This window comes from Hetaerina americana, unplaced genomic scaffold (assembly GCF_022747635.1).
Source record: "Hetaerina americana unplaced genomic scaffold, ioHetAmer1.1.p SCAF_7, whole genome shotgun sequence".
Classification (NCBI taxonomy): domain Eukaryota; kingdom Metazoa; phylum Arthropoda; class Insecta; order Odonata; family Calopterygidae; genus Hetaerina; species Hetaerina americana.
The window spans coordinates 36,260,317-36,287,888 of record NW_027287316.1 but is presented as its reverse complement, the minus strand read 5'-3'; the positions used below and the strand labels follow the sequence as shown (position 1 = coordinate 36,287,888).

The 27,572-nt window shown below is 35.9% G+C and overlaps 1 protein-coding gene across 1 annotated transcript in view; it reads left to right on the top strand.

Annotated features, from left to right (window-relative positions):
• The window catches only part of LOC139696632 (solute carrier family 7 member 14-like), a 754,106-nt gene that overhangs the window by 578,129 nt on the left and 148,405 nt on the right, over positions 1 to 27,572 (top strand). Inside the window, exon 3 of the mRNA XM_071595441.1 lies at positions 18,378 to 18,531. Coding sequence (XP_071451542.1) covers positions 18,378 to 18,531 — 154 coding nt within the window. The remainder of the gene's footprint in view (positions 1 to 18,377; positions 18,532 to 27,572) is intronic.

Here is a 27,572-nt window from a genome sequence, read left to right as displayed (position 1 = left end):
TGGAGTAATGACTGAATATCCATGATTTTTCTCTTCAAATTATCTTAGTGTTTTAAGAGATATGTCCTTGAGGGTAAATTTAGTAACTGCAGTAACCTTTAACGCATTCCTGATGGTAATTTCATATTTTTCGGTGGAGGTTGAAGACGATTGGAGTGAATCAAATTGTGAGTGATGTCAGGTTAAAGCAAACCGCGAGAGTAAAAATGTGGTTCAATGCCACAAGTACTGAAGGACACCGTTCGTCCTCAGAAGAGCTCCCGGAGTTATCATAACGCGACTAAGCGTCCTCCGCTCACCCTCTCGAAAGGCAGTGTGGAGATTGTGGGCATTCTTCCATTTCAAAGCGTCGACGCCAGTAGTCGCTTTCTTTTGACCGAGAGGGAGGAGGAAGTGGGATAGAGAGAGGGAGGAGGAAGAAGAGAGCTTAATAAAGGAAGAGAGAGGAGAGAGAGGGGGAGAAGGGATCCAAAGGGAGAGAGATAGTGTCCGGAGAAAGAGTGGAGGGATGGTATATGGCGAATTTCTCAAAGACTGCGAGGGGGGCATGGGGCGGGCGGCGGCGAGGGGAGAGAAAGGAAACATGGAAGGCAATTTTGAAGAAGCGGTGGAGGAAGAATATAGGATCGGCTGCACAAGGGAGGAGTTGGTGGTGTGGGGTGAGGAAGTGGAAAGAGGGTCCGCAAGAGGGTAAAGGATAATGGGAAAACGAGGATGGAGGGTAAGAGAGAGAAAGAGAGAGAGAGAGACTTTTGAGGAGAATTTAAGGGGTGTGGGTATGATTCCCAGCGTTCTATCTTTCTCTCTCTCCCCTCCTCCCAAGTCTAATGGACGGGGAAAGGAAACAATCGGCGATATTGGGGTTTGGATGATGAATTGAAAGTAAATGGGTTGAGGAGAGAGGGAGGAACAGGAAAATTGGCACATGTTTAAAAATATTGAAATTTTCAAGTCACCTGATATCCGACCGTTCCACCGTTGTTAGCGCCGTACCACGACGGTTAGTCTAGAGTTTTCCCAATTGATACAATTTAAATTTTACTTTACTCACATTTCAAAGGAACTATTAATATATTAAATTCATATAAATAATCTTCCTACCCGATATATCTATGGAGCAATAGAGTGTAATATCAATAAAGCTACAAAAACTGCTGACATTAATGAAAGATAATTTCTAAGACCAAAATAAGTTTTTAATCAAGAAATTGCAAAGGACACTTATTTTCAAATTTTGAAATATAAATAAAATAGATAATAAATGCCCAATAGTAGACATGGTAGTCCAGGATTAGTCCTGGAGCGTTAGAAAACTGATCGGAATGAGGGGTTTGATTCCCGGGCGCGCCTCTCTGAGCACCTTCAGTTTCACACAAATTGTGCGATTTTCTGGGTACCAGAAGCTCCTGGGCAACTATAGGAGACACAGGGAAAATGGTCCAATAAGGTGAATATTGGTTAAACACATGAGGAAATATGTAAAGTTTTTAATGCAGTCCAACATATTTTTAACTATGTGACAGGCAGTAGTCAATTGTGGAGCAGGTTTCGTTTTAACCTTAAGTGTAAGAAAAATGCAGTTGAGCAGTAGTAAGATTTGAATCAAAATTCAGGGCATGACACAGTATTTTGAATAGCCGTTTTAGAAAATTAATTCAGTCCCTCCATAATGAGAAGTTTTTGGTCGGCATAAAACAAAGCTTAAGGGTCTGTGAGGTAACAACTACGAAGATGTTGAATAAAAAAAAGCAATCGGAATAAGGCAAGCGAGATCGTCTAAGTGGAGACGTGAATGAAGGATGAGGGACACGGAGGGGTGAAAGTTTCCGACGACTTAGAAGTCGTTAAAAGACTTGAGGTGACTCCAAAAGATAACGAAGGCCCAAATGAAGGGAGCTGAATTCCACTTGAGAGGACTACAATTTTGAGTCTTTTCCAGTCTCCACAAAGCTTTTCGCGTCTCTCGAGGAGGGAGGAGTCAGATTACGAAACAATCCTACATCTGAAATAGTTGAATATGCGGCGAGGAGATTAAAGGATAACAACGGCGTAGATGCATTGAAGCGATATAAAATATTGCATTTTTTTTAATTTTTGAAATTTTGAATCAGAGAAACTTCGCATGAATGAGAAGAATTGAATCCATTCCGTGCCTTAGGAAAACACCTGAAGTTGGATACACACGGGGGTGCATAACTTTAACCTGAATTTCGATCGATTATATATTGACAATATGTTAAGAAAAACTGTGCTCCAAACAGGTAGATGAAAATATATCTTTATTTTTACTAGACTATTGCAGTAGAAAGCTCACTTCATGCAAATTGGACTACCCTAAAATGAAGCATTTTCCGTTTCTAAAATTGCCTAATGGCTTATTATATTTCCTAGACAATAGACTGATCATATTAAAATAAAAATATCATGCATTCAATATAATTCAATAAGAATAAGGCATTTCAGAAAATAAATACTTTTTTATTCCAAATATATTTTTTTTGTTAAACACGACCCAGGTTTTGACTTACTAAGTTATCATCAGGTGCCTTTGTAAGTCGAAAACCGGGTCGTGTTTAATAAAAAAATGTATGCGGAATAGCGAAGTATTTATTTTCTGAAATGAATCGCTTCCACAAAGTGACGATTGAAACCATTCTATTCAAGAATAAGGCAATTAAAATAATAATGGCCGCACTATATTCTTTTTCCACCTTTGCTTAGGGGAAATATAAAGCCTACGAGAAGTAACTTCCTCTATTTACTGAAAGAATGGCAGCTTTAAGATTCAATGCTCAATTTTCCCGCATCTGTAAAGCATTATATTTCAGATTTTCTTGAAAAAAATAAACATAAATTGAAAACCTGTGGTTTATTTACTTTGATTTTATAATATTTTTGAGAGAGTAATTTGTAAGAGATTCCTTTGCGTTCGAATTATCACATACGTTAAATCATAAAAATGCACCATTTATTTACACACAGTGTGCTATATGAATGGATAATATTGGAGTTCATCAAGACAAATCCACAGTAACACCGATGCTCACTGTCAGAATGCACGGAATAACTGGGAATCTATAGCTCTGTGATTGAAAAAATATTTGGGATTCATGACTAAAAAACCTAAAGTATATTAATTCTATTAGCTCATAAAGAGTTGGTATTTTCCTAATTAATTTTCATTTACATTACTGAAATAGGTACTTTGATTCACATTGTCAATCAATCAACGTGTTCTATCTATTCTAAAGACAGGTCTTGAATGATCCCTAATGACAATTTATTTCCAAGTGCTGTCGAAATTGCAAGTCTTATCTCCTCTATTTCTTAACTTTTTCCAACCTTCATGCTGTTGTAAGAGCCCACTCCATTCCTATACCCAGGTTTCTCAACGTTCTCCCTTTATCGCGATCTTCAACATTTCAATATTTCCTCAATTTAGTTCCTCTGTATTTTTTGGATTACCCCCACTAACTTCCTCTCTTCCCCTTGCCCATTTAAAACTTCAGCGTTTGCCATCCTCTCCATCCAACTTATTTTCTCCGTTCTCCGCCATACCTACGTATCCACAGCCTCCAATCTACGTTCATTCTATTGCTTTAACCAGGTATCATATGCGTAAAGCAATACGCTCATTATTAAAGTCTATACTTTTAATTTCTATGAATATTCATTCAGTTTTCAAGTTGTAGATACATTTATTGATGAGGTAGTTATTCACTTAAAGTCACCAGTGCAATGCTCCTGTTCTTCTAAAATACTGTACAAATGCATGAGCTGCTTCATCTGATCCACTTTATTTTCCCTGAGTCAATGTTTAACTTAGAAATCCTACTTCTCAAGAATGTCATTACTTTTGTTTTCTTGAGGTCAACATCTACCTCAAACTACTCACATTCTTTCTGTATATCAGTCAGCCATAACTGAAATCACTTCCTTGCCTGACTCATTTTTGCTTGGCCATCTACAATCCTAATTGACTTTATCGTCTCACCGCCCACTTTTTTGTCTATCTCAGGACCTTCCTATGCTGTGTCGACATTTCCTCAGAATGTGTGTTGAAAGTGCCGGTGATAGCGGCCAGTCTGTCTTTTTTCCGAACCTATCACTTTTCATCCCAATTTTCCTCCCACTACACTTGCCTCTGCAGTAATGGAAACATTTCTATGTTAAAGGCAGCAACACATCCATATCGTACGAGGGAGATTTGAAAAGTAAGGTCTCTTATTTTTTTCATGAAAAATCAAATATATTCTCAACTTTGCGTGCATCGTAGTAAAGGCTGAGCATTTAGCTATTTTTCTGCATAGTCACCCGATCAATTACGTTTTGCATCCTTGTAAGCAGGTTTTTAATACCGGCGTCGTACCTTTCCCCCGCCGCGTCATGAAGCCCACTGACGACTGTTTCTTTCACTTCCTCGTCTGACTTAAAATTCTGTCCTCAGAGATTTTTTTGAGAGCGAGAAGCAAGTCGTAGTCGCTGGGGGCAACGTCCAGGCTGTAAGGAGGGTGGTTGATGATATCCCAGCCGAATTCATTGAGTAGGATGATCGTTTGATGTGACACGTGCACGTTGCTGTGGGCGTGCATTGTCATGATGCAAACACACTCCTTTGGTGAGACATCTATTTATAATCGAGGACCTCAGACAAAATATTCTGCATGGAGAAGTAGCCGCTCTCCTCATTAAGGCCTTCCTTTATCTCACGAAGAGTAATTCTCCGGTTATTGCGCACCATCTCGTCAATTGGAGCCACCGTTGATTCCGGCAAACTTGGCCGCCCCGACCACTGCTCATCGTGGACGTTTTCCCGGCAATCAACAACTCCCTGCACCACTTCCGCACGTTTTTGATGCCCATGCACTTCTCACCGTACACTTCCACTAAATAGCGATGAATTTATACTGGATAAGCAGTCGTCAGTTGGCTTCGCGACGATGTGGGAGCAAGGTACGAAAAGAGAGCTGCTTACAAGGGTGCAAAAAGTGATTGATCGTATATATATATATATATATATATATATATATATATATACTTATGCACAGAAACACAGCAAAAAGACATACATATCTAGTTGATATTTCGATGGTACAGCTGTCATCATCAAAATCATTAGATCCCCATCCGTTCGGCCGTCATTATCAGAATAATGAGATGTATATTATAAGGGCCGTACCGCCAAAATGTGAGGTAGATATGTGAGTGTTTTTCTCTGTGATAATATGTAATAATGTTTTAATTAAATGTTTTATACATATGTGTCGTTGCTGAATGTTATATTACAAATGTATTTAATATATATATATATATATATATATATATATATATATATATATATATATGTGTGTGTGTGTGTGTGTATATATATTTATATATTATTATTATTAGGTAATCTTCCGGTTAAGTTAGGTTTTTCGATGGACAAAATTACTAATTCAACAATATGTGACCTCCAGCAAAACACAACATCCCCCTCTACATCAGGTCCCTCTTCAGCTCTGATTACTTTCTTCCTCCCTTCATCCCGGCCAACATCCCTATTCTGCTCCTTCTCTTTCTTCGTTTGCCTAACATTCTCCCCTCAATTACAGCCTTCAACATCACGCTGCCGGTCAATACCCCCTTCAGCCACTTTTCCTGCCTCTATAGGATTTCGCCCAACAAACCCCTCTCTTCGCCCATCATACCAAGTACTTCATCGTTTGTTTTCTTCTCTGTCCATTTCACCTTCTCCATTCTTCTCCACACTTACATTTCAAAAGCCTCCGGTCTACGTCTATCCTCCTGCTTCAATGACCACGTTTCCGCGCCGTACTTCCCTCCTCCTTGTTAAAGTCTCTTTGCCTAGCACAATTCCTCTCCTTACGTCCCTACTACTTTGACCGTGTTGGTCCAAAACACTCCCGAGATACGTAAACTACTCTGCCTGCTCTAGTTTTTGCCTATATATATATATATATATAAACATATGTATATATATATATATATATATATATATATATATATATATATATATATATATATTCATTCACGTGGAAATAGATATAAGTAAACGGATAAGAACACGCATAAACGCATAAAGGACGAACACTGGAGAGATAGGAAAGGCGGAATCGAGCAGAGCACCTAGGAAAAAAATATTTCGTTTACCGGGACCAGTTACCAGGACTGGGACCGATCCTTTAAATAATTAGTTTCTACTTAAACCATGCATTATTTCATTATTTCTTAGGGTTGCTCCATCTCTCTCCCTCCCTCTTTCCCATCTCAGCTATCTTTTTTTTATATTTATTTCGTATTCCATATTTCAAATCTTCCTTCGCTCACCATCTCCACTTAGGCTTTCCCTTTCCCCAGCTCTTCAATACATATGATAAAAGGCATTCACTTTTCATTGCATGTCGCATTCACTTTCCTTTCTGTCTCCTGATTTATTCAGCGTATTTCTCTCCTTCTCAACGCTAGGTAAGACCTCTTCTCCTTTTTTCCCCACCTTCCTGGAGCGTAATTTTCTCCTAAAAATTACATCTTCTTACTCACTCCCTGCTTGCTGCTTTTCTTATCTCTTTTTGGCAATGTGCATATTTCATACGGGTGTAGAAAATATTCCCAGGAAATCACACTCACTTCCTTTCTCAGTTCCATATGACTTTATGGTATTCTGCTTATTTTTCCTAAGAGTTTATTCTGAATTCCTCCTGTGCTTTTATTATATTTTCACATGTCCGTTCCACTACAATCTCAGTACATAAATATTTATATCTCTGCTTCTGTTCCCTTTTCACGAATTTTTTAATATTCCCACTTCCATTACGATCGTTTTATTTTCAGACGTAATTTCATTTTCAACTTTTACTCATCTGTAATATTTCTGTTTTCCCTGAAAATTTTTACTTTCTCCTAACGTGACCTTTCTTCCGGAGAGTTTGATACATTTTATACGAAACTGTTTTAATATTTTATTAATAATGATTTACAATGAATTTTTAATGTCACTTCCAGGATCATTACGGACATAAAATTATTAAGCAATGTGGTGCTAAAAGCATTCTAATTGTATGAAAGTATCTTGAATAATTTGTTGACTAAATAATTAAGCAGTTTTGTAATTTCCAAAATTGAGCGTTCTATAATTCACAGGGAGATTTATAGTGAGTCTCTTGATATTTTTAAGATTTTAATGCATTTTAAAACTCTATTTGTAGGCTTCAAAAAAACCCAGAAAAAAAATTAAATTTTTCATGATTAATTCATTCAAATTATTATTTATTTGCACTAATATAACTATTCCTTTCAAAACAGTTTTTACAAAGTATTATCTATTAGAAAAAAATATTTTCCTAGATTAGTGGCAATATTCAAAATAACGTATCACTTCCATATTACGATGTTTTCCAATTATCCTAATTACATTTTGGCCAAAATACTTGCCGGTTGTGCTTATATATCAGGTTGAGAGACACTTTGTTTATGATCATACGTTTGCATTGCATGTGAATGCGGAAATCAATAGCTTTTATTAGGTTAAAGCTTTTATATTATGCAAGAATGATTCGAAGTATTCCACCACAGATCCTGATATCACTTGTTTGTTTTTGTTAACTTTTTTTAGCAAAAAATATTTTCTGGTGCAAGTTTTTTGGGAACCAAACCACCTGAAAATACTTTTAACAAATCGACTCCTAAAAGTCATCATGAATTTGGTTCAATTTTAATGAGAGCCATGGACTGTACCTAAATATTGTTAGTACTGCTCGCGTTCTTTAAAACCAGGCAGTGACGACTTTCCTTTCTTTGGACACCTAGTTCTCTTCCTCCGTTTTTTATTTGATTTTTTACACCATGGCCTAAACAGGTGTTAGTCATCTTGAAAAATCTCCTTTCTGCTAAATAATGAGACTTAAGGAATATTTAAAAATGATAGGAGTGATTTATTTAGATTTAATAGGAGTATATCTGCCAACAATGTTGAATACAGAAGAAATTTGTTCCCAATACTCGTATGCGAAAAGTGTTTATGATGCCAAATTGCAGTAACGTATATCAATCAAAGATTAGACACGTTAGTAATTTAAGATGAAAGAATCTATGACCTTAAGTTACTTCCTGCTCCACACCAACAAATATTTAGCCACATTTAATCTGCTGAATTTTTTTCACAGACTAGCAATAAGCTAATTTAAATAGCAAACAGCGGAGCCACAAAAGTTCTGTATCGCTAAGCTTTGTATGAAGTAACTTTTAGTTTAAGTAATGGATGGAATTTGATGTTTATTTATTTAGTTATGGTCTACTGGTTAGGGAGTTTACTTCATGGTTGAAACAGTGCTGCTGTCATGATCATTGATTAAAATGCCTAATCAAATCAAAAATTAATAGCTTAATATTATATTTAAAAATGGTAAGTTATTACGTATCAAAATATTTTGCCTTCGAAAAACATAGATAAATTTCTAGATCATATCGAAGGTAATTTAAAAGCTCACTTGCTTTGGGGGTACGGGGTGGTATAGATATCAAATAATTATTCGTTCCTCCAGAGCAGTATGCGTATACATGTTGGATGCCCTGAAAATACAAGCGTAACATGGAATCCCTGAATATAATTCAAAATATTAATCAGTCAAAGTTGCTTTATGTATTCTCTTCTTCAAGACTTTTCAGATTTTTCAGTAATTTCTTGGAAGGCAAATAAAATATGCACATTCATTCATTTAAGTCACAGTAATCATTCCTATTTGAATATAATTTTAAAAATATACACAAGCCTGTAGTTTTGTAAGTCTTCATCTGGTAACATTTAGGTAAATTAATGTAAACTTTTTTGTTAAGTAATTATTTATTTAAAAAGCAATTAGAAAGGCAACAAAATCAGATTGCAATTTCTAATGTGAGATATTTTTTATAAACCCTACCGTTTTATACGTTTATGATAAGGCAAGTTGGTATCATTATTGAGTTTGTATTTTGACTCACCTCCAATCCTGTTCTCAACTTCTGGAATCCAACGACAATATTCCAATCTGGACTACTATTGGTACGTGTCCCATTGAGATTTTTCATAAATTGTTAGATTTTCCAGATTAATGTAGTTGATTGTCTAATAATCCGAAAATAATATATAGGTTGAAATATTTGTTGCCTACATGTATATCAGATAGCGATTAATCTCAACGAACTGGGACCCCCTTATACAATATATTTTGATCTTTCAGTAGCTTATGTATTTAAATTATTTGAAAGTTGGTACATCTCTTAAGGAAACTGAATTGGATCAAGATTGGGTGTTTCTTTTGCCATGGTTATTTATTCATTCACTTCTCATTCTACTAAATCTGAAATTTCTCCTCTCCATTCTGGTGTCCGGCTTCGCATATTTTTAAGACTTTTTTCCGATACGTTAAGGTGAATTAAAGCGGCGGCTGTGACCACCATCATAAGGGTCCATAAACCGGCTGAAACCTCCCTTTCTCCGCTAAACTTCACTCCAAGGCTGATTATTATGGATAATTTTGTGCATTTTCAATATTTTTTGAACAATCAAAAAAATGAACTTGCTTTCAAAAATATTGAATTTATATCAGAAAAAAGAGCTTTAACTAGTTAGACAGGCATTAAATTGAAAACCACTACTCCTCAAGAAATTGAAGAACTAGTGAGATAGCTATGTGATAGGTAGCAATGAAAGAAAAAGGCTAAAGGCGGTCCAGAGAGAAGGCGACAAAGATAAGTTTTAAAGCTAAGAAGCATAAGATGGAGCTGTTAGAACGGTTTACCTATTTTGAAAGTGTTTTTGAAAAAATGATTAAAGGTTTAAAAACATTAAAATTATGATATTTTTCCTAAATACTATATGCGTTGAGAAAGAGAAGTGCGTTGACGATGCTGCGAGGAAAAGACTCGGAAAAACTTGAAGCGACATATTGTATGCTGAAACTTGAGGTTATGGTAAGAGGATAAGCAGAGAATGGAGGAATTGAGAATGTGAATGAAGGGAAGGATGGGAAAAGTAAAAGGGAAAAATTGGACAGCAAACACAGTGGTTCTACGCATGATGGGAGAGGAGAAATTTAAATGAAGTAGTTGAGAGTAATCCCAAGAAGGCAGGAAAAATTGATACAGAGCTTATTGTGAGATACTGAATTGTGGTAGGCTCTATCTATACAGAGGGCAGAGTATTGATTAGATGTGATGGAGGCAGAAAAAATATATATTTGGAACTTTTTAGGGCAGGAAAAAAGTATATTTGGCTGAATAATAGTTTATGGCGATGGGAATTTCGAGTTTTTATTAAGTGATATATTAGAGAATAAGAAATGCAGCAGAGTATTGGACCCACCAAATAACTTTTTGTTTATTAATTACACTTCATATTGACAAAAATCATGGATAAAATTTTATTTTTCAGCTGGCATTATTTTGCGTACGTTGTATCATCGGAAGGACTATTGTTAAGCTTCAATGTGAAACGTATGGCTGAATAAAGTTGCAGCACTTTGCTCTTGTTTTCGTGAATCCCCTCCTTCTTAATGACATGTAAGCGCTATATATATATATATATATATATATATATATATATATATATATATATATATATATATATATATATATACGAGGGTCATCCGGAAAGTAGTACCCGTTCGTGCCGCATGAAGTGCTGACGACGCGAGTAGCCGCTGGACGAGGTCAGATAGCTTCAGTGGCTTGTCTGCCTTCTCTGAGCCAAGTTGCGTGACGCTAGCATTGCCTGTGTTGTTTCTGTGATTGTTTACAATGTTTAAAAAATTGAGAACGCCGCCAGTTGTGAAGTGAGGGCAGTGATTAAATTCCTCAATGCAAGAAACGTTCGCCCATGTGATATTCATCGCCAATTAAAGGAGGTGTATGGAGACAATGTAATGGACGAGTCGTCTGTTCGGCGGTGGTGTCGCAACTTCAACATGGGGAGGGGGAACACACACGACGATGAGCGTTCGGAGAGACCGTCTGTCATTACAGACCAACTGGTGAGCTCAGTTGACGAATTCGTGAGGAACGATCGGCGCGTCACAATTGATGACATCTGTGAGCATTTTCCCAATGTTTCTCGAACAATTGTTCATGAAATTGTTAAACACCATCTGCATTATGCAAAAATTTGTGCAAGATGGGTCCCTCGCGTATCTCAATGAGCTGGCGGCGAAGGACTATGCAGCAGGAATACAGAAACTTGTCACACGTTATGACAAATGCCTTAATTTGCTTGGAGATTATGTTGAGAAGTAGTTTAAAGTATCCTCTTTCAAATAAAATTTTTTATGTTTGTTAATATTTACTTTTGTGTCTTTATTTCACGAACGGGTACTACTTTCCGGATGACCCTCGTGTGTATATATATATATATATATATATATATATATATATATATGTATATGTGCCGACAGATTCGAAGGATAAAAAAACTTAATCCAATTATTTCGGTGGATCTCCGAAGTAAGTTCATTAATGCAAAATTTTATCGGATGCATAGAACTCACACAGCAAACCATATTTTCTGGAAGTGCGGCATGAACCATAACTTTCGCTACTTTCCAAATCTAGGGTATGAGGAGTATCTATTTCTTTTATTTCTCTATTGATGAGAAATGGTTTTCAAACGAACCTGGGAAAGCCCATTCACTCTGTCAAACGAGTTTTTTATGATGGAGTATAAAGTTTGACATTAATGATCAGCAAGAAAATACAAAAATCTTAATTACGTGTACCACCGAGAATTCTAACAAGGGTAAGCTTTTGGTCTAACAGAGTTATTCCTTTACCTATTCATGGAAAGTTCGGATTTTATTTTCTCGTTATCTTTCTGAGCTCATACGTATTTATTTTATGCAGGAATAGCTCTTTGATTTTATTCTTGCCATTTATTAATACCCTAATTTAGGCTTAATTCATATGCCATAGGATGCCTTGTAGAGAACAAATGACTGATTTCTAAAACCTTTAGTTTACATTTTTATGGTAGTGCATCATGAGTAAGATTTATTCCTCAACTACATTTCCGCACTACCTCTTTTGTTCTCATATGGGAATAAAAAATTCTCTTTACTCTTTTAACGGCTCAAATATTATTCTCGAAATAACCTCTCATCACAAATATGAGATGGATGACGGGATTTCCACGAAATTGCCAAAAGATCCTTCAGAAATGTTTTCACATACAGGCATAATTACGGCGTCAAGACAATTTTGACATACACCTGTGTGTCAAAATTGTCGTGACGCTTAAGTTACCGAAATAAATATGAGAAAGAGAGACTTTCGCGTATTTTTGCATATTTATTCAATACCTTGTAAAATAGAGCTCTCTGAAGATTACTTTCAAGTACCTTATTTTCTAGTAACTAATTTAGATCCTATCAGGCCAGTTTCGCTCATATTGGGATTTATATAACCCCCTGCAGCATCAGATTCTTCCTTAATAAGCTCATGTTGCTGATATCTTGAGTCAGATATCTAAATTCCTCTCTTATTTACTCTTCCAATCCAGTTAATTGCCATTCCTAACCAGTTAACCTTTTTCCAACATATATTAAATGAAATAAATTGAGGTCAATAGACCTACGATAAAACTATTTTTGCCTGGTCATGAAGATAGGGATATACTATATATGTTCATAAATCTTTGAAATAATGTGCAAAACTGCAGCATTTACTTTATCTTTTTATTATCTCCAAATTTCCTCTTAACTTTCAGTACTTTCAGCCGTAAAAAGGTTTTACTAGCCTCCAGGGTGAAGAAAATAAACCTTAGCTCACCTCATTTTATAGTACTTGCCTCTTCTTCATGAGTGCCTTTTTAGTTTGAGCTATTCTCTCCTTGATGTGGGTCGGAATATGTCTATCCCAAGTCAAACTGCTGGCCAGGTAGTTACTAGGGAGGCTAAAAACAGTGAAGATGGGACATGTTTCTCTGTTCTCCACGTAGATTTATGATTCCACATCCTTTAGCTTCACTCCTGGAACGGTGATATCTATCTACCTTCACCTTCTCTCTTTCACACACAAGCATTTAACTTTTCTTCATGTTGATTATCATATTGTATTCTCAAATCACTTGGTTCATAGCATTCGACAGTTGTTTGTATCTCCTTTTGCGTTTCTGCTACTACTTATGTTGTCTGCAAACTGGAGCACTTTAATTTCTTCGCCATTAACCTTGACTCCTTCGATGTCCAATTATTTTGCTTCTGTTATTGCCTCTTTGAAATATAGATTGAATAGTACAGTCGAGATATTTCACCCTGTTAAATTCCTTGGGTTTTTGGCTTCTATATTCCTCCCGGTTTTCATTTGCATGATTGTAAATTGATTACTTTATAGTTGGTGGTTTATTCTTCTATCGTCATAGTCTATTCCTAGTACCGGTTTTATATTGAATTTAATCTTTTCTTAGTAATCAAATCTCTCTTTTACGTCCATGAATGCCGCATAAAATGGCTTCTTACATGTTTCATGACTTTCGTCTAATACCCTCGAACTGAGTATTCTTAATTTTAATTGTTTGCCTTGTACGATAGTTTTCTTCTATCTTTCCTTCTATTATTCGGCTAGTTTATCCCAGTAAGTATTTTCATGCGTGAGACATCTAGACAATTGCTCTACGCTCTTCGAATGTGTCTGTTATTTGCCATGGCAATCATCACACTATTCTAGGAGTCCCCTGGTAGTTTTCGTAGCTATTGTTCCAAAGAGGGTATCCTTTGCTTTTTTGATCCCGAGTACCTTCATTATTTCTTCGTTTATTTCGGCAGCTTCTGATACCTTGTTGCTCTTAGTGTATTGCATGACCCCGGGTGATATGCTTTACCGTATTGTCGGGTCCTGTTCGTTTTCTTATAATAATATTTCTTCTTTGATTAAGTCATCTTTAAGTGGATTGGGTCCTTAGTAGAGTACTCAATGTATTTTTCCATCCCTTACAACCATATGAGATGCACAGCACAAGATTATATGTTAATATATTCCTTTCCATTAGCATCTCTAATGTTGTGGAATTTGGTTTTCTTTCTCCGAATTTTCTCTTCACCAGTTTAAAAGCAGTTTCACTGTTTTCCTTCTAATGTTTTCATTGATTTCTTCGCAGCATATTTCTACCCACTCTTCTCTGACATATCTTTACTCTTGCGCAAGAACAACTTGGTTCCCTGGCTTCTTATTATGGGTTTCTTCAGTTCCATTTCCTAGATCCATTTTTTCTTCTCGCTTCTACTAATTCCCTTATTTGAGCTGCTATCAATGGCCACTTATGTTTTGCAACCTTTCTCATGACTTTATCTACCACTTTGGCTCTTATATTCTTCATTTTTCTGTCGTTTGTTCTACTTCTCAAATATTTGCTCTACAGTTTGCATGAGACAACTGTATGAAGTAGTTTGCATCATTCCTGAAACTTAAAAGAAAAGCACGTAGATTACTCGTAAAGCTGTTTTTTCGGATAACTACGAATACTTTCTATGTAGTATATTACGCAAAAAATGAGTAATCTACAGCCTTTTCAATACTTAAATTGAATAATCACGGGATATAGTGAAAAATATTGATGGAAATAAACGATGACTGCGGCATTTTATGAGCACTTTATATCATCAGCAAGGTTAGACGAAAGGATAGTAGATGTGGTAACTAATAGGATAAAGAAATATCAATACACCGTTTGCTTACTAAAATAATAACTGGTTGTCGTGAGGACAGAGGTGGTCATAATAATAATTTAATAATAGCGTGAAAAGAGTGTATTAATTATTGAAATGAAATAATTAAGTTCCATTATTTGTACAAAACTAATCTTATGCGAAGGAAAGAGTAAGAATGAAAGATAGTATTTCTTTGCATACTCAGAATATTAAAGTACACTCCGGAGGAGGGGATCAAAGTGGATAGGTTGTAGAGTAGCTCAAAACCACCACGGATTTCACTATGAATAGGCAATACAACAAAGCACCATTTCAAGCGTATGAACAGAATTTAAAGCTTCATATTCCCTATGGACTCGCGGATGATTGAAATTACCGACCAATAAAATATAAAACTTCTTTCTAATCGATGTCTTTGTCAGCTTCTGGTACTCAAACGAGGTATGAGGTAGTTTTATACAGAGAAAAAGCATTAAACAAAGAAGGAAGAAAAAGCATAAATAAAAAATATGAGATAAAAAGCATCTATCTCCTTAGTATCTCATCTCACGTATTTCAATGACTCAATGTCAAGAATTTTTTTCATTCTATCTTCATCATGGTTTCTGCCCTCTGTTTAACATACTGGAGGACAGTGAGCAGGAAAAGTGGAGGAAAATATTCATACGGGCTCAGGGGGTATCATAAAATGTGTTTCCGTTTCAATCCGTTCTAATTTGCATTTATTTAATAAAATTTCGCCTTAGTCTTAGTCCGAAAACAATACTCTTTGGCCTTTAAAATCGGAATTATACAGTGACAACAATGGACACGATTACGAGCACCCAAGCCCTAAGTGGAGGATAACCACCCAGGTTGGAATCGAACCCGCGACCCTTGGATTGGTAGACGAGTACCTTCCCCACCGCCAGGGAGGCCAGCGAAAGTAATTATTTATCAAAGAAATAATTTCTCCTTTACTGTCTATCTTGAGAGTTTAAAGAGTACTTGCAGTCGTTGAAGAGATGGTATGGACCTAGTAGATGCAATTAAGATTTGGAGAATGTGAAAAAGACATTTCACTGTAAAATTCCGACATATTTCAGTCCACAGTGCGCTTTGCATAACGGTGACATCGGCCATTCTGATGAATTACTTGACGGAGTGGTAGAAACTGTGGTTTATACAGTGGCAGAAACTATAGATATTCCGAACTCAATTCGCCAATCTTACTCGTTACTGAGTTTCACGTTTCTTCGCTCCTCTCCGACAATCGGAAATAATGCAAGAAGACTTTTTCCCCCACTCCGGCTCGCGAAACCCGTCCCCACGCACTCTCCCCTTCTCCAGTGGATTTTCTCCTGGAGGGGAGTTGAACGGAATCCCTTCCGTCGTTTCCCACCCTTTCCCTTTATCTTCGCCGGGCAGTCGATACAGAAAGTCTTCCCCATCACGTTATTTTTTTCTTTTTACCGTCCTCCCTCCCCCCCTCTCTCTCTTTTTCTCATCCCTCTCCTCTTTTTCCCTATCCGAGTCTTCGAATTCGTAAGTGCTTTTCGAAAAGAGGATTGAGTGAGTGGGGCGATTTCGGATTCGCAAGGCAAACAGAAGAGCTTTTTTAAGACCGGTCACCATCGATGCGAGTAGATTTTAATGGATAAAAAGGCGGAAGGAATCCGCAATGAGGCTCCTTCTCCCTTACACAGTTTATATTCCAGTTGACTTAGTTGGTATTCGATGGTTATTGCTTTGAATTTTGTAGTTTGAGATGTTAGCTGTCGTTGTGATCAATATCCTCCACCGGATTGATACATCATTCATGAAGACGTTTAGATTATGTGACACCGGGTCTTAGTATGTCTCAAATCCAGATACCACAAGGACAATGAGAACAGTTTCACGATCTAACTTCTTGTTCATTTCCTTCTTAAATTGAAGTGACTATAAAAAAGACATATTTTTTATTTGAAATGTTGATTTTAACCCCTGATATTACAGGGAAATGGGCATAATTAACGGGTTATCTGAAGGAAAACTTCCATTGCAAGAATAATAAATCTGATGATTTACATGTAGAAGGTGCACTAAGTAAAGATATGAAGAATATATTATTGAAGACTTGAATACGGAGCGTATCTTTTATTGATGTGAGACCTTGTATTTAAAGCAAATGAATGAAAGGTATATTGGAAGATTTTAAGCTGTGGTTTTGGCGGATAAAAAGGTAAATAAGCTGGATATTGAGTAAACAAACGTTGAAATTTCGAATGGTCTAGGCGAAGAGAAAATGCTGCTGGGGTAAATCCGAAGAAAATAGGCAAAGCGGAACAAGTTACGAAGAAGTGGAGGAGGAAATACTTAGGTCAAAGATTTAAGAAGCTTTTATGATACTTAAGAAGTAAAGAGTGTTTCAATTATGTCCAAAACATACATATAAATAGATTGAATATCTTGAATTGAATAATAGCCTACTGAAAGGACAAGAAATGTCCATATTGGAGTTTTCAAAACACATTGAGCTGATTTAAAGCGCCGTTGAGAGAAAAGCACAATGGACATGAAGATATTAGATGATAGAAGGATTGCACAGCATACTAGTGAAATGAATCTTAGGTTGAACCATAAATCTTCGTTTTAATCTTAGGTAAATATATGGCCAGTATTGATTGCACGAAATAGAGTTGGGGATCCTCCTTCCAGGGATGAAGTTTATAATGTTTACAGCATAACCTTGGGTTTATTTTATTTTTTACACTAAATCAAACTTTTCAAAATTGTATACTCTAACCGTTTTAGCTTAGTATGCGATAGAACGCAAAAATACCATCAGATACAAGTAAATTGACGGGGAAAGCGACATTAAATATCCCTTCCAGTAAGATTAATTTATTGGTAATTCCATTGTATGATCTAGGGTTTGCTATTCAAAAAATTAAAAATTTTTGTCAGTCAAATTACATCTAATCATTGCCTAGTACACTGTCTATCTTTATTTGGATGAGACCAATAGTTTCGATAAAAATAACGCAAAGGCATTAATCGATTTCTCACGCAGGTCCTCAGTACTTAATCATACGTAGATCTACATATGGCTTTTAATAAGAGTAAATCATAATATCTATTAAATTATATTATAATGGCACAACTGGTAACAGTACCCTTAAGCGGTTAAACGAATGATTTTGTCTCATCTTTGAAATCTTGCTTCATTTGTAGATGGAGATAGCATATCGAGATGCCTTTAAAGTTGAACGAAGTAGGAATTTCAAATGTTAATTCTACTGATGACTTATAACTGATTATCGGCGTGAAAACGTCCTCATGACAAATAAAATGTCCAGGAGAAGCAAATTATGTATTTCATTGAACTTATTTTAATGATTTAACTCTCAATTAATATTTATTAGATATAATTATATTTAATTTAAGTATATTCACATAATAGATAAGATATTTAGTTATTTGTTTTGTGCGCAAATTTCTACTTTATTAACATAAATGAATTCAAGGCAAAAACCTTAAATATTGAATCATTTCCTTCTAAATCCATTCCTTAATAGCAGTAGAAATAGCGTGGAAAACAGAATTTGAGGCGTTTAGCAATTTTGTATATTTAATTGCCCATCTTTACATGTTCTCATTAAAATTGCATCTAATAATTCATGATTTCTTTATATTGTTCATTTGGATGGAAATAATACGGTGTTATCTTATTCCGATTTACAGAAGTGCCTCACGACCCTGGACTTGACATCACTAGGGGTTGGAAGCTGCGTGGGTACGGGGATGTATCTCGTCGCCGGAATGGTAGCAAAGAACGTAGCCGGCCCTGGAGTAATCTTCTCCTTCATCATTGCAGCCGTGGCGTCCATATTCTCAGGTTAGTTAAACTAAATAACACCCGTTGCGGAATGGTGCATCACATTCATTTGGTTAGAGTCTCCAAAATATGAAGATTATCCGTCGTAAAAGTGACTTTATTTTATTTCTTATCATTCAACATCCATACAATAGCCGTCAAACTACCACAAAGGCGTTTGGCGGGGGAGTGGTAGGTTACCAGCCATCGTTTTTATTCAAATATTCTTTTGATTCACTATTTATTTTCCATTAAAAAGAAAACATTACCCGTTTTTGAAAGGCATGCCAAAGGGTTTAAGGGTTTCCATTTTTTCGTTTCCCATCCTTCTCTTTTGTTTACTCCTCGTAATCGAACAGAATACTAAAAGGAAACGAATAATAATACTTATAGGTAGGCGTGAATAATAAATTCATTGAATCCCCGTAAATAAACTTTACCTACGTATTTAAAATCTCTTAAATATTTCAATTTATGCCCAATGTATTCAGGTAAAATAGCATTACGTATATACCATTATAATTGGATGAAATGCTTAAAATCTTGACAAACTTTTATTCAAATAATTATGCTCTTTTTGAAGTGGCTACGTCCGCTGAATCTGGATTAATTTTCTAGGACAGTGTACCCATATTTAAAAAAAATGATTCAGCACTTATTTTAATGAATAAGAAGTTATATCCCTTGGTTGTAGAGGACAATCGTGCGTTATATCTGAGTGGATCGAGTATGAAAGCATTGAAAGTGGCACCGACCAAAACCGGGAAGATTTATTCCGAAGGAAAATAGGAGAGGATGTGAGGACATTAAATCTAAGAAACTGCACCTGACCCCGCGCCTTCTTTTGCTGCAATCCATTCTTCTTATCCTCACATCAGTCCCACTCATCTACCTCTTTAGCACCTTTATCCTCTTGGCTCTTTTCCGATAAACTTCCTTTCTCAAGCCACCACGGGGAAAGGTTCCTTTGCTCTCTCTCTCTCTCTCTCTCTCTCTCTCTCTCTCTCCATCCCCTCCCTATTCTTTCCTTATTCCCTCTAGGAGTCTCCTCGAACCCGTCCCATTCGCCTCCAAACCCTGCCCCTTAACACGGAATGGGTGTGGAGTTTGGGGCCCGTCCCAGGTTTTCGCGCAAAGGCTAAAAGACCGAGGGAACAAAGGAGGTTTCGCGGGAGTGCAGACCGGTGAGAAGAGAGAGGAATGGGAGAATTAGAGATTTGGAGGAGTTGGGAATTTGAAAAAGATAAGGCGGAGGGAAAGGTGAAATGGAGGGGGATGAGAAGATGAGGAGAGGGAGACGGGAGAAGAGACTGAGACGCGTGGGAGGAAAGAAAAGAGAATCAAGGGGGAAAGAGAAAGTCTGCTGGGGTAAATTAAGTGGTCCTTCAATACATTTTGCCTGACTTGTATATTATTCAGCATTTTTTTCAATAATAATTACCTTTCTATTTTGTGTGAACAATTATCTGTCAGCTATAAAAAATAGTGTTTAACTGTATTCAATAAGGATATTGTAGATGGGCAAAGTCTCCGATATTAATAAATACTGGATCTTCCTGTGGTTCATTTCTAAATGTAACCAGTCGATTTACAGAAACTCTATGGGAGGCTTTGTTATAATATAAAATATTCAAATTCACAGAGTTTATAATTCCGGTAAGTTATAAGTGATGCACTCTCTTCTATCATCAGAATAATTCATATGACAGGAGTATAAGCTGTGAACATTGTATTATCAAATATTAAGGAACAGTGGAATCCACCCCTTTGGTTACGGTATTCCATTTGTCACAATAGTTACCAGTCCGTCATCGGTAAGTTTGTTTGGCATAAAATCGAGGTGAGGGCCAGACAGAATAACATCTTCGACAGCTATGCATTTGCGGTCATAGTCATAGTAAATTCTCTCAAGCACGGTCAAGTTAAATTCGGAATGTTTAATACGATTATACACCAGTTATAATATTGCAACCGAAGGAGCCCATGCGTATAATTCAAAGCCATTTATAACTTGTATTTCCTTCGTTTTGGCCATGAGTAGATATGAAATGAGTGAGTGGGTGGGATATACCCCGCAGATCTTGTTCCGGAAATTAAAATGCCACGTTGCATTAATATCATCGATAATGAATATCCTCTCACACTCGTAAGATATGATTTAATCCACTTTGAATCATACAATCTTGCGGAAAAATCGGTTCTGTTTCTTCCTTCCCTTCTTTAATTATTTCTCTCTACTAGATGTTTACTAGAAGGGGTAGATTTTATTTAGCAACTCATTTAGATTTTAAATGAACGCTTTCTTCTTCAGTCTACGTATTCCTTTTTAATAATTCAAATGACTCTATTATATCAAACCAAGGAATTTCAAATTCGCAAAAAATAGTTATAGCCATCTTATAAACTTCAGAATATGAGATTTATGAAAGCGCAAACATTGGAGATAGTGTTAAAGTCTCTTCTTAACGCTCCCGATTACATGGTATTCTTTGCCATGAATCCGTTTGAGGCATGGTATGGATTTCACATTGATCGAAACTAACTAACTATATATATATATATATATATATATATATATATATATATATATATATATATATATATATATATATATATGATTCTTGAAACAGAAAACATTTTTCAGGTACCCAAGTTTAGGGTCTATAAAAATAAAGTTTAGTTAAAATTTCCAATACCAAACCCATAGCATGACTTTTATTCCGTTTCATTTAAAAATTTCTTGAGTGAACCTCTTATGCTAAATATTGATTAACTATAATATAATCGCCATCATTAAAATTTCAGAAAATAAATAACCATGAAAAGTATCAATCGACTTCATTAGTAATCAATAATCCAATTGAGAAATGTTTCCACGCTACACTGCACCCTCCCTTTAGTTGGGTTATTTGTTACGGTGCATTTTAAAATCCATTCCCTCCTCTACGAAGACTCAGAGCTTTGTGTATTCTAAAGAGAATCGTCTTTGCAGACGAAGACACGAACCTTATGATATGGGCTTCAGAAACAGTTCCTATTTTAATTTTGATTCGATAAAAGATGAACTCTATCAATTTCACCGCAGTTAGAAGCATATATTTTTTAAGCTCAGTCAAGTGTTGACGTACTCTGCTTACGTTCACTGATAGACTTATATGCCGGCTGATAACGATCTCGAGTATTTACCCGGTTTATTCAATCTTTTTTCGTGGAATTTCATCGATGAAGAATTAACTCTAAATTCCAGGCCTTATATTTGAAGAACGATTTCATGCCGTGTTTATTATCAAGAGCGTAGAAATTAGAAATTTCAGTACATATGATTGTTTTGCATTTCATGCCATTTCTATGGGTCTTATACAAAATTTAATATTAGTTTACAATTTAATTACAGTATTGTTAGACGCTGAATGACCTTTAGATTCGGTTACGGATACTATTTAATATTTTGCCAATTTCCTCATCAACTTGTGATGATAACACTCCCTAACTAGATCTCTTGAAGTCCTAGAATCAGTACTGTCTTCAATCCCTTTGGTTGTCCTATTTTAGAGGAATGTTCAATGTGTTTGATGAACTTTGCTAGTATTTTTTTACAGTGCGATCATAATCCTAAGAACCAATTTTTATTTTAAAATCGTATTAGAGGTCTCAAATGAATATGTACCCTTGAACAGTTGTTCAGTTGACGATGCCCTTATAAGAGTTAAAATTATCCTATTCCATTACCTTTGTGGTGAGAAAAGTGAAAGTTTCTAGGAGAGACCTCCAGTAGGTACCCTGGGTTTGTCCCTGAATTTGTTTTCTAATTCATAATTTAATCGAAGGCACGAGCTACGGAATGAACGATTTGCGGGGTGTGTAAAAAGAGAGAAGCCATAGAAGGAAGCGAAAGGGAAGAGAGGTGATGTAGGACGGAAGATGGCGGGGGGAAACGAGGAGGTGGAGAGGATGTGAATGAGAAAAGGATAATTCCCTCAAAGAAACTAAATCGTTTTGTTCTCTTCCGTTTAATTACTTTGCGGAATAAGCGAGGGTTGGGATGGAGGGAACGTTTCATTTACGTCAGATGGGAGTTTGAATTCACGATTTTATGCTGCAAAAGAGCTGATTAATGAAGAAGAAAGATCATTTCACTTTCCCATTGAGGACTTAACAATTCTTTGAATTCCTGGGCTTTTTTCACTCCCAGCAGAGTCTACGTTGGAGCAATCTGTCTCCTTGGTTCACACCTCGACTACTTGCTGTTTTTGACCTATTGTCCATTCTCCGTCTATTTTTCTAATCACCAGATAATAATCAGCCATAACCTGGCTTGCCTACTATTATGTACGTCCTGTACGGTTTTCAGTTTTCTATAATTTATGTAAGGTAATAAATAGGTGATAATTTGCGATTTTACTCAAAGTGTGAATATTTTTCTTTATCGTGTCTTCTTACATATGGGTTAGTAATTTTAAAGTTATTATAGAGACACAAATCAAATGGATGTTTCCATTTAGGTTCCGTATTTTTTCTCAACATTTATCCACCACTTTGTTTGTTGGTGCGTACATTACCCCTGCTATCGTTCAAGTCGGTTGCAATTATAGTTTATTTGCAATATAAAATTTTTCTGGGTATAATTATAGAATGTTCCAGTTTCAGCTCTTTACCCTTCATCGGGTCTACATACCTCATAGAGACTTTAATAAATGTGTTTTGTTTTATGATTCTTAATGATGCTGTTCTTAATTTTTGCATCACGTAGGATTTATAACGAAAGCATAATTGCTTTTAATTGCATTGCTACTCCAAAATTTTCTCTATTTTCCTTGGAACTCTATATAACTTAAGCTGACACTGACGCTTTATATTATTGCTCGTAAATAGTGGTTCATTAGTTTTATAACCTTTTTGGATTCAGATATGACAGCAATATCGATTTTATGTCTTCATTAGTTTATTTTCCGGTCCTCCTTCTTTGGATGTCGACTTATCGAAATTCAATCTGGATGCTCTGATTACACTTTGATCATCTTTCCATACCTGTCTTTTTCCTTGTTTTGAAGTTTCATATTTTTATCACTCATCCTGGGACTACTATTGGAGTTTCAATCGAGAAAATATTTGCATGGATGATTTAGCGGGTCGAAAAATCCTTCTCCCTCACCCTGACTTAGGATTGGCTACAACTTATAGGCTACTAACCCTCATTTTTTGCATTCGACCTAGTAGCTAAGGAATGCTTAAGTCCAAGGTATTCTGCAGCTGAGTGTATTCAAAACAGTCAGAGAGTTGCTGCACTTCAAACTCTGATTGAGTCTTAAAATAATTTAGTTCTTCTATATAATGAATAATTTTGCTATAGATGAGGGAGGCCAGAAATAAATAGGGACCAACGGATGGATGGTCCTGAAACTGGGCGATGAAGATCAAAAGGTGGAATGAATTGAGAAAAGAGGTATTCTAGATAAGAATAAAATAAGGAAAAGTAGCATAGGGCCCTAATGAAAAAGAAGAACCTGATAGATTGGGGATACAGCGGGGAACAATGGATTTCTTAGGTACATAATGGAGGGAAAAATAGAAGGAAAGACGCCACAAGGGAAGGCCAAGGAACAATATCGCAGGTCAAAGAAAGAGAGAGGACGAAATAGAATAGAGAAGCCTTATGTAAACCCGCACATAAATGTATACATACTTGAATGGTTTTCCATGTAAAACCTAACTTCACGGGTAAATAAATAATTGTATAACATATATAATATATATTTATATACATACGTTACTAATATATATTACATGCCCGTGAAAGGCTCACGAAAGGAAATCTAAGAATTGTCACCGACATGATGATATAGGCAACGTAAAATTGAGTATTTAGTCTTTCCTTTCCGATGAAAAAAGTGAATTTTCTACAAAAATATTATAAAAGTCGTCCTTTTTGAGTTAATAAGTCAAAAGTCCTTTGTATTTAGCTTGCGTCTCTTTAAATTTGACACCACAGGAAGTGCTCTACTTTGTTAAACGGACATTTCATCTCGCTTAATGGTATATGAAATTGATTTCTGACAGAATGACCCTATCAACCTTAACTTGCAGTATAACTGTTTGTGAGGTAATAATGGCCAAATAATTCTTAGTAAAGATTGTAAATAGAAATAGAAAGACAGTCAGCCCCTCTGATTTTGTTAAAAATATACAATGCCAAGATAGATTTACATACAATTTTATCTTATAAACATTGAACAAAACAATCTTAAATGATATGAGATAATCCATATGAATATTAAATTTATAAAATACGAAATATAGTAATGGTTGAAGCCAGAGGATAAATGTTTTTTTCTTTGCACAAAATAAATGGAATGCGTCAGTCATATTAGCTACTTAATTTTATAATTTCGTGAACGAATGCCAAACATGAAGAGAAAGACTAATCAAACTAAAATAAGGTTTTAATACATTGAAAATGACAATATTATGGGAAAAAATTACGCCAAGAATTTTCAAAAACCTACTGTAGATCAAAATCATAAATATCACTATTTTTTTGGTTCTACATGTATGTCACCAACTACGTCACTTTTAGCATTCATCCAGTAAAATCTTTTCACAGAATATAATGCTAGTAATAATCCAAAATACTAACATTCAGGCAAGTCACACATAATTAAACGAGCCGCGATAATTTTAAAATTTAGGCACGCGATAAATGAGTAAAGCGGCGTTGGCGATTTCTTAAACGAAGGTCATGTCATATGGCCTCCTTCAATGGGCCAGGGCATAGCAATTCCGACCGGCTAGAGATTCGTTTCTCTTTTCGCAGTGCAGTCCTCCCCAAAGGCAATCCATTTCAGTTAAGAGCCGCGCACCATACTTTCACCGTGTCCTCTATTTGGCCCGTTATTCATTTCCTGAATCTCCTTCTCCCTCTGTGGTCGTACATTCTCGTACATTGGATCCACTTCGTGGTCCACGTATATAATGTAATAGCCCTTGGAGTCCTCTTTATAGCTTTATCAATTGCAAATGTACCTTATTTTCTCAGTTACTCCTAAATGAAGAGATGATGGCAGGTTATAGTTCAAAAATATCGCGATTTCTTCCAAGAAGCATATGGAGGAACTCTGGATTTATGTAACGATCAAGATATTTCCCCAGCAGTGTATAGTTGTAAATTTTATATTGAGGCCAAAATGTTTGACATATTTGTTTTTCATTTTGCAATGGAAGCTTATAAGGCATCTTTTTTCAATGAAATAACACATTTTTGGGATTGGATTACTTTTACCCTCGGAGAAATATTAGAAATGATATTTACCAGTCTTTTTTGACAACTCCATCTGATTTCTTGAGAACACATTTATGGATCCGGGTTCAAATCCCGGTCAAGGTGAATGATTTTTACGCTCTGAAATTGTTGTGTTATTAGCAAATTAGCGGATGTATCCGTCAAAAGTTACTGTCCTGGTATCTCCCGCAGTTTATTGGAATTACTTAACACTAACTTCAAAACGCATTGGCAGCAGTCCAGCCAGAATTGATCTCTATCATCCACGTATGGTTGTTTGTATGACATGGGAATTTTGATGTCACGATACGTTAACAACGTAATGCTGACATTCCCCCAAGATATCGGTGCTGAAAATATGAGAGGCCATATCGAAGTCGACGTCAATGCCGGCGCTAACATTTGTATCGTGTCGACATCCAGTGTCGTATTGACACTGTTAAATCTCTCTGTCTGTCGTCTTGCCTTTTAATCCGGCTAGTTAAACTCATCTTAGAAGAATTAAACTTCGTACAATTTCTAATTTTGTCTGTTGGAACATTCATCCCTTACTGATTCCCACAGATTGAGGTCAAATGGGGTTGGGTGCTATTTGAAACCTACCGGGTACCCTATTTTTTGTAAGATGTCCTTTATCTTTATGATAATCGAGAGATATAAGGGAACATTATGGACGCACTTGGAATACCACGACCCTTAGATGTAATCGAATTACATGTATCAAAGATGTCTGCAAAACATCAGTGGCCTTTTCTTTCATTCTCACGTTAAAGAACAATTTCACATTAGATCTTCGATGCCATTTTGATAACTATAGTATGTCAATGTTAACCCCAAAATCAACATCAAAATTTATATCGCTCACAATATATCTATGACATACTAAGTGAGTACCAGTAGATCGACATCAAACTTGATATTGACAGAAAGTGGACATAACGAAGCATTGCTCAACCCTATTTAATTCGCAAATCAATCAACCGAAAAAAATGTCCATAAATTTTAATGATGAAAACTTAAAAGACCTAATCGAATTTTGCAAGAGATTTGAAACGCCTCCGCTAGTGTAATCAAAAATCAGGCAAGAATTTTATAATTTTTTTGACCTAACTGATACTCAATAAACGGCCAAAAGTCCGTAAACTATGAGTAAAAATATCTTAATATGCATAGCTTAAAATACCATTTATCTGAATGTTTGTAAAGGAAATATGTCTAAACACACCCACACACACACACACACAAATTGGCACCCTTGAGGTTTTTTGTAGGATAGATGATGGGGCTATGCCTAGGTCTATGATAAATATTTCCCTAGTTATATATTATTTCACATTCTGATGCTATTTTTGAAAACTAGAGATAGTATCTTCATAGGATGAACCCTTTTTTCTCCTGATTTCTCTTCATGTTCTTACTATCCCTGTCAATCATTCAACAATGGCGTTTAATCATTTGAAAATGGTTAATACCGGTATTTACGATAAATATTTACCGAGAAATAAGGACCATTCTTTTCCTAAATACTAGTACCTTGTTCTAACGCCCTTGATACCAACCTCATGGATATACATGGAAGTAAATATCAGTAATACTTTTAAATATTAATTGGTTATCAATCTTAATATTAGGGGAAAATACATTATTTAAAATAGCATCTTAGACATTGTGATATAAACAAAAATTATCACCCAGAACTGTGCCAAAATCAGTTATATGCCATACATACATCTACATCTACATATTCGTAATACCCCGAAAGTCGTCATGGGGGCGTGTGGCATGG